The sequence below is a fragment of the Otolemur garnettii genome, unplaced genomic scaffold, assembly GCF_000181295.1.
Source record: "Otolemur garnettii isolate 467f Iridium unplaced genomic scaffold, OtoGar3 scaffold00138, whole genome shotgun sequence".
Taxonomy (NCBI): Eukaryota; Metazoa; Chordata; class Mammalia; order Primates; family Galagidae; genus Otolemur; species Otolemur garnettii.
This window is the reverse complement of record NW_003852533.1, coordinates 2,611,541-2,619,988: the sequence shown is the minus strand read 5'-3', so window position 1 is coordinate 2,619,988 and position 8,448 is coordinate 2,611,541. Positions and strand designations below refer to the sequence as shown.

Sequence of the window (8,448 nt, the reverse complement as noted above, 5' to 3'; positions counted from 1 at the left end):
AGTGCTGTGGTGTCACAGCTCACAGCAACCTCCAGCTCTTGGGCTTAGGCGATTCTCTTGCCTCAGCCTCCCAAGTAGCTGGGACTACAGGCGCCCACCACAGTGCCCAGTCATTTTTTGTTGCAGTTTGTCTGGCGCCAGGTTCAAACCTGCCACCCTGGGTAAATAGGGCCAGCACCCTATTCACTGAGCCACAGGCACCACCCTTGAAATATATTTCTGAAGGAAAAAGAGGTGTTCTGCCTCTTGAGTCTTGACTCAAGAGAAGCATATTTCTTATAAAATTAATTATTGACGGCAACATATTTAACGTGGGGGGGGGGAGAGCAAACGCACTGTGAAGGATGCAGAGATAGAGGAGAGAGAGTCTTTACCTGCATGGCATCTGCACTTTAAAAGGACACATGTCCTCTGGGTTTTCAAATTATAATTCTGTCATAGATGTGCCAGTTCTGGAGTCCGACCTTTGTGAGCACAACTCAGTGCTTCTGAAATCATGTGGGGAAAGCTTCTCCTAGTGGTAAGGCCTTGTACAAATGTGAGATATTGTTTATGCTAAATGTCTAGAACAATGAAAATACATAGGAAAATAGAGCTTATCATTACATCAAAAATCCTTCTTAAAACATTTTGAGATATTTGTGTTCTCTAGCAAGTACCAAGTATCTGTTAGCATTATGATGGATTCCCCACTTATTCTTAAGTTAGTGGTGGGGTCTGACACTAGACATTTTCTTATTTAGGTTAGTCAAATGAAGTTTGTCCTCTATGTAGAAGCAAATATTCTCTAAATGTCCATGGATATTATGATTGATAACTTATCTGTGGTAATATAGAACACCTAATCTGACCTGAATTTATGATGTATGTGAGATCTCAATCTTTATGTGAATTGGTTTTTAGTACAAGACATTATTAGTGTGCCTTTCCGTATGAAAGATATTTTTGCTTTAGAAAAAAATGAATTTGGCGTTGCAATCTATCATCACAGGCGACACAGGATTAGAAACGGTTTCTTTCTATTGTGGATCGTAGCAAATTGCTGACTCCAAATGGAAAAAACAGGAGAATCATTCAGAATAATTCTGCTGATACTGTGTTTTATCTGAGCTTTTGTTCTCCTAAGCTCGTTTGTTTGTGAAAACTACATTTTTATTGTTTTGGGGGTTCTCAGTGTGTAGAGGGATTTTATAGTTAGTTTTAAATGAAATATGATAGGGAAACTGGGTCTCTGATGTATTCCTGTTTTATTTAGAAAGCATTTATTAAGCACTTACTGTGTGCTGAGGACATGTACTACCAAAACAGCATAATGGGATGGGGACCGTCATCACCCCCATTTTACAGTTAAGGAAACTGAGGCCAGAAACTGTGTAACTTGCCGGCAGTGATTACGTAGCCGAGTGATGGAGGCACGTCCAGGTCTCTGCCTTAGCCCCCACGCTCACAACCATTCTGTCCCGCCGCCTCTGGGATTGCTGCTGCTGAATTGGAAATGACCATTTCCCCTCTAGTGTCTCAACTAGGAAAGAGACCATTTTTTTGGAGGTCTTAATTCTGGGGTTAAGCAGAGAGGCTCACTGGGTTGAGGAGGGTATATTGGAAGTTGTTTAGGTAACGAGGAGGCAGCAGGCAAGAGCAATCACTTCGATGCTGCAGTGTGGGGGTGAGTTTCTGGGTTCACAGATTCCTGGAGTCAGTGGTCCATGATGTATTTTCTTTAAGTCAGAAATTCCCAGCTTCCCTCAACCAACACAGAACATGAAACTGCCTTCCTGCTGTCACTCTGCACCCTGCCTTTCTGAATTGTCAGTTGTGTGAGCTTGGGCAGGTCACTTATCCCCTCCCGCTTCCTACAAAGTACCACAGTAATTCTAAGGTCAGACCCTGAAGTGGGGGCCAGCTGAGCGACTGGGCCAGTGTGTGGAAGGCATCCTGGCCCGAGCCTGCTACATGTCCTCAGACCTGGGCGCAGCAGGAGATGGAGATGGAGACAACATCTAACCCAGTATGTTTTTTTTTCAAGTTGCTAAAATTCAGCTGAGGAGGCAGGAGGCTTACACAAATAATTGCAGTGGAACAGAATAGGATCCGAGTGATACTAGGAGTGTGAACAGAACTGCAGTGGAATGGGGAGGGCTGCATTCAACAGTGAAACCAGGGAAAGACCTATGGACATGCTCTTCTCTGCGAAGGCAGCTTCTCCTGAAGTGTGGACAGCTCCTGGACCAGTGGTGGGAGAAGATTTCAGGCGGTACTCTGACCGCAGGAAGGAACTTTGGATTCCCTGTGGAAAAGTGTGACTCCTTCCTGCAGCTCCCTGGATCTCACTGGGGAGAACCTCTCCACCTGGGCCCCCACTGGGGCTCCTCCGTTTTTCCTCCCAGAGACCCAGCCTCGGGCTCAGAATCCAGTACCACTTAAACTTCCTTGCTTTCACCCTATTTTTATGGCTACACACTATGTACTTATGCCAAGTGATACTGTTTTTCTCCGTAATGTAGTGATACAAAGTTTTCTTTATAAATGAACTTAAAGCAAAAAAAAAAAAAAGTGAGCTGTTTGAAAGGAAAAATATTAAGAAAATAATATTACATATGGTTCATGGTAAATGGGACAAGCTAAGCCATCAAGGAGGGACAGCGAGAGTATCCACGGCTTTGGAAAAGGGATGTGAGTGAACATGTTTGGAGAGTAGTAAGTAGTTCAATCTGGGGGGACTGGAGTTTGCTCCAGTAAGTACTGGGCTACAGAAGTGCAGAACTACATTAAACTTCCAGTTGTAAAGTATTTACAAACTTGTCCATAATCATTGCTTTTCATAACTGCTGTTTCTTATCATTTTTTTACATGGAAAATTTTCTTGTGTTCCTGTAGGTCCGAGGAGAAAATTAAGCACTTCAGTCAACTTAAATCTGAACTTTTTCTTAAAGACAATACTTTAAAGAAGATGCTTCATTTAATCACAGAACTTAAAGTAGCAGCCCAGAAAAACTTCATTCTGAAAAGGCTTTTCTGGAAAGTAAGCGCTTTGTTTGGTTGTTCATCTTTAAAGCTCGCTTTACCTTTTGACCGAATTTAAGCGTAAATTAAAATATTAACAAACATCTTGTATTCTTACGCTGTATTTTAAAATGTTGATTGCATTTAACGCAGTCATTAAAATTAGTGATGTAGGCGAGGCGTGGTGGCTCATGCCTGTGAAACTCACACTCGGAGGCTGAGGGAGAAGGATCCCTTGAGCTCAGGAGTTCGAGACCAGCCCGAGTAAGAGCAAGACCCCATCTTTACTAAAAATAGAAAAACTAGCCAGGCATGGTGGCGACTGTAGTCTCAGCGACTTGGGAGGCTGAGGCAGGAGGATCGCTTGAGCCCACGAGATTGAGGTTTCAGTAGCAATGATGCCACTGCACTCTAGCCTGGGCAACAGTGAGGGAAAATAAACGTGTGATGTAATCCATGGTATAGACGTGTGTTGAGGGGACCGGGGACGAGAGAGGAGCAGCAGCAAATAGTCCGTGGGGTCAGCTGGCAGCGTGAAAAGGAGAGGGTCAGAGGGTGGGTTTGGGGCCTAAGACATGGTGAGATGAGAATAGATGTCAGGAGTCTTACTGTGCGGTTCCTCCTACAGGAAAAATGTAATTGTTAAGAATTACTCTTGAGTGTAGGACTGGTGTTTTTAAAACTGTGACTCTTTGGGGTGTCCAAGCAGCCTGTTTCCATGCAGTCAGCCATACATAATTCACTTTCAGAGTGAGGTGGAGGTGCTGAGAAGTGCAGGTCAGTGATGGTGTGGTGCTCCTGAGTGCAGGAGATGGGGCCCACCTGCCGGGGGCCGAGCCCTCGTTGATGGCTGGATGTTGTGTCTGGCCAGTGTCTCCCACAGAGCTGCCAGAGTTTTATCAAGCAGTTGTGAAGCCTGTCACTCCCCCCGTCTCCCCATGTGAGACAGCCCTGGCCGCGTCTTAGGTGCTTCTGTGGGATGACCAACCATCTTGGCTTGCCCAGACTTCGGTGACCACCTGTTCCAGTTTGCCCAGGACAGAGGACATTTCCTGGACATGGGAAAGCTAGGACAATTGCCAGCCAGTCAGGATGGTTTTGCACTGTAATCAGAGGTCAGAGTGACTGCAGAAAATAATGTTTTACAGTCCATGGGGCTAAGAAAAATAAGTAAGAACTAGTGTCTCGGGGCCAGTGTGGTGGGTCATACCTGTAATCCCAGCACTTTGGGAAGGCCAAGGTGGGAGATGGCTTGCGGCCAGGGATTCAAGACCAGCCTGGCAACAGAGTGAGACCCTGTGGCTACATGGAAAAATTAAAATTTAGCTAGTGTGGTGGCAGGTGCCTGTAGACCCAGCTATCGGGAGGCTGAGGTGGAAGGATCCCTGGGGCCCAGGAGATCATTAAGGTGAGGTCTGAGTGCACTACTGCACTCCAGCCTGGGGACGGAGTGAGCCGCGCAGACAAACAAACTAAACAGCTGATACCCTAATTGCCATCTTCTTTCCGCCTTGCTCTCACAGACCAGTGACCTTTTCAGTTTCCTAGTGAACAAACTGCACGAGTACTTGCCGGAATCTAGGGATAGGAACGCACTTCAAAGTCAAGGACAGCGGGCCGATGAGCTGGTGTAAGTACTAGCTAGACAATGACAGGTGTTTTTTTCCCTTGGGCATTAAAGATAAATGGAGAGCACTGAGAAAATGCCTGCAAAAATAAAAATAAAAATAATTAAAGAAAAATAAACTGCCTGACAAAGGAATGATTAATGGCACTGTACGTTGTGCTTCACGTTAGGTTTTAAAAACAGCCTTCATTTTGTTTTAATTTTAAAGGAAAGATACACAAGAAACTAGTAAGATTAGTTTCCCCTGAAGGGGAAAAAAGTGGGTGTCTGGAGGAGAGACAATTTTCATTGTATTTTCTTTAATATCTTTGACACTTAGAGCCAAATGTTTCCTATTTTAAAATTATGAAAAAACATAATTTTCAAAGATAATTTTAACATAAAGTGGTACATGACTACACTAAAAACTCTGGGGAAATATGCATACAAAAAAGAATATAGAAATGGCTTAATCAGGTGTGGTGGGTACTACCTGCTTGAGAGGTTGAGGCAGGAGGCCACTTGAGGCCAGGAGTTTGAGGCTGTAGTATGTAATAATTGGGCCTGGGACTTGCTTGTGTACGCCAACCTGGGCACTAAAGTGAGACCTTCCTCTCTTAAAAAAAAATGTTCTTAATCAACTCTCAGCTATTCATTCATTCAACAAACATCTCTGAGTGCTGGCTGTATGGCACTCACAGGCCCTCAGCCAAGGTCAGCCATTTGATGCACAGAATTTGTCTTGCACTTTTTTCTGTCTGGATATGTGGGAGCAATTCTAGCAAGCATTACTATTTTTGTGGACTTCTGAACTTCTGATGAAATCATACTATTCCCATGCTTTTTTCCTCTTTGTTTTCTAGGGCATGCATTGAAATTATTCAGACCCTAGGACTGATGTTCAGAGAAACAGAATCTGAGTCATCACGGCTGAACACACTGGCCGCCAAAAAGTAAGGCCTTTCACAGGGCTCCGGGACCTGGGAGTCACCACCCACTAGTGGCCTGTGGAGTGTCTTCCCAAACTCTCAGCTCGCCGGCTTCTCCGTTCAGCCCCCTTCTAAGTACACCACACACTCAAGTTTCTCTACTTCTTTCTATGATGAGAGTTATTGATATGTGCCGAGCCCTCTCCGTCCCTCTGGGTTATTGGGGTACAAAGATGTCCTTTGCATAATGTTATTTTTGTGAACTTGAAAAGACCAAATGAGTCACTGGACATTAAAAACCACTAGCATTTCCCAGAGTATTTTTATGTCCACACAATAGAAAAATTATAAAGGCAGGAGTTACACTAGTCTCATTTATGACGTAAATTTGTGACCTTGGAGCGAATGACCTGTGAGCTGCTGTAGTAAAGCAGCTCTAAAGTACACGGCCTGAAGAAGGTAGAAATTTCTATCTGTGCACAGGGTGGTCGCCAGGGGCCTCGGCGCCTTGCGTCTTTCTGTTATGCTATGTTTGTCCTCATGGGAGTGGGTGGTCAGCCTTTCCTGCACAGGCTCAGCCAGGGGCCTCGGCGCCTTGCCTTTTGTTGCTATGCTGCCTTCTGTCATGCTATGTTCAACCTCGTGGTTGAAGCTGGCTGACCTTCATGATGTCATCATACCCTGCAGGTGCAGAAAGAAAAGTAACAGGCAAGCGAATTCCAGTTTGAACAGGGGGTCTCAGGCTTTTGCTCACACTCTGTCGGCAAGAACACCAGGTGCCTGACCGCACGTAGCTGCAAGGGAGCCTGGAGAATGTGTCTGTAGTTGGAAAGCCACGGGCCCCCCTAAACTTTAGATGGCAGCGAGGACACCTGTCATTAAAAGGAAGAATGGAAAATACATACACACACACATAAAATGGTAACTCTGGGTTAAAAAGTAAAGCATGGAACAATATGTAATTGGGGACAGTGGCATGCTTTGCCACAGAAAGTGGATGTTTGTAGCTTTGCATATTATCTGCTTGACATTGTAATGTGTATTTATAGACTATGAATTATGTATGTCCTTGGGCAACATTCTGGCTAGAATCTTCATTTCTGTTTCTACCCTCATCAGTTGTTTATCTAAACTTGCTATATTAGAAGGTGGGAGAAGGACTCTAACACTCACACCACAGGGAAGAAATAAGAACATTTAGTAATGTTTTTCAGGCTATTTGTTAAAGACCTTTACAAATAAATTTAATGATAATATTCATTAACATTTCTTAAGCAACTTACATGCCAGGAACTATGAGAACACCAGGCTTTAGAGCAGGGGTCAGAGGGCATTTCTGTAAAGGGTCTGTTTCGGGCCACGTGGCCTTAGCTGCAGCCTCGAGCACAGACAGCACGTGAGTGAGCTGGCAGCTGTGTCCCTGCATAGGCTCATTTACAAAAACAAGCTATGTGCTGGTTTTGGCCTACAGGCTGTATTTTGCTGAACCTTGCTTTACAAGAAACAAAATACACTTTTTTTTGAGACAAGGTCTTGCTCTATTGCCCAGGTTGGAGTGCAGTAGCGTCATCATTGCTCACAGCAACCTCAAATTCCTGGGCTCAGGTGATCCTCCTGCCTTAGCCTCCGAGTAGCTGGGACTACGGGTGCCCACCACCACGTCTGGCTAGTTTTTCTCTTTTTAGTAGAGGCAGTGCCTCACTCTTCTTGGTCAGGCTGGTCTCAAACTCATCAGCCTTAAAGAGAAGGAGACCCTGTCACTTGTGACAGCCTGGAGGAGCCTGGGGGATGTTATATGAAGTGAAACAGCCAGGCCAGGAGGACAGAGAGGAGCTTCGCTTTTGAAAAAGAGGCCTCAAGTGGTCCTCTTGTGTTGGCCTCCCAGAGTGCTGGGATGACAGGCCGATCCCCTACATCCCACCTGGTGCTACATCTTGTCACCCTCTTTTCCACCTTTTGGATCCAAGTTGATAAAATGCCCCCACTCACCTCTGTTGTGAAGTGTTGCTTTTAATTGTTTTGTTTTAGCTTGGTGTGATCACATCAGCCTTACTGTCTCAAGCCTCTTTCCTGATGAGGCTAATTCTTCTCACGTCCTTCAATACATGTATTACATTGGGTTGTAATACTGTCTTTTTTCAGGCAGTTTTAATATGCCTACAGTCAGGTCCTGTCACCCATAATATTAACTAGCACAGTCAGTGTCTAACATCGCTGTGTTATCTTCTACTGCCGTGTAACAAACGACCAGAAACTTAGATGGTGCCACTGCACTGGAGCACAGGCAGCAGCGTAAGACCTCGTCTCAAAAAACAAGAACAAAAACAAAACCACCCCAAATGCTTGAAACTTGAAATTGGGGTATTAAAAAGCAGGCATAAGCTGTTGGGATTATTTTTAAGGCTGTGATGTCAATCCTGTTATGAGTCTCTATTTTCAGGGTGAAACTATCATCTTGATTAAAATTTTTTCTATTATTGGCCGAGTGGATTTTAAATTGAGTTGGCAGAATGGGTGGATTTCAAATTAAATTCTGCTTGAGCAAACGTCAAAGCAATTATTCCTTTCAGCATTTTCCCCTTCATTACTTTCATAAGTGGAGATTTTATTAGCTCAACGAATTTTCCTATACCCTCCTGAAATGTGCCACATTCTGGCGTCGCTGGGGTGGCCTTTATGTGTCATCACAGCAAGTGACCCAGAACTTGATGGGAAATTTTCTTAGGCTTGGACATATGATCCTTTGAAAAGAAGCTGTTAGTGAAAGAAAATAAAGACTGTAATTAAATCTAACAGCAGGTGGAATATGAGTTCAAACTGAGTATCAAGAAAAGCTTCTAAAGAAATTTCTGTTTTGGCTTGGCGCCTGTGGCTCAAGTGGCTAAAGCACCAGCCACATACACCTGAGCT

The 8,448-nt window shown here is 44.4% G+C and overlaps 1 protein-coding gene across 1 annotated transcript in view; it reads left to right on the top strand.

The window, feature by feature from the left end:
• Positions 1-8,448, top strand: part of CUNH12orf56 (chromosome unknown C12orf56 homolog) — a 59,600-nt gene that overhangs the window by 36,990 nt on the left and 14,162 nt on the right. The window contains exons 6-8 of the mRNA XM_023518409.1: positions 2,878-3,022; positions 4,527-4,633; positions 5,473-5,562. Of these exons, the coding sequence (XP_023374177.1) occupies positions 2,878-3,022; positions 4,527-4,633; positions 5,473-5,562 (342 nt within the window). The remainder of the gene's footprint in view (positions 1-2,877; positions 3,023-4,526; positions 4,634-5,472; positions 5,563-8,448) is intronic.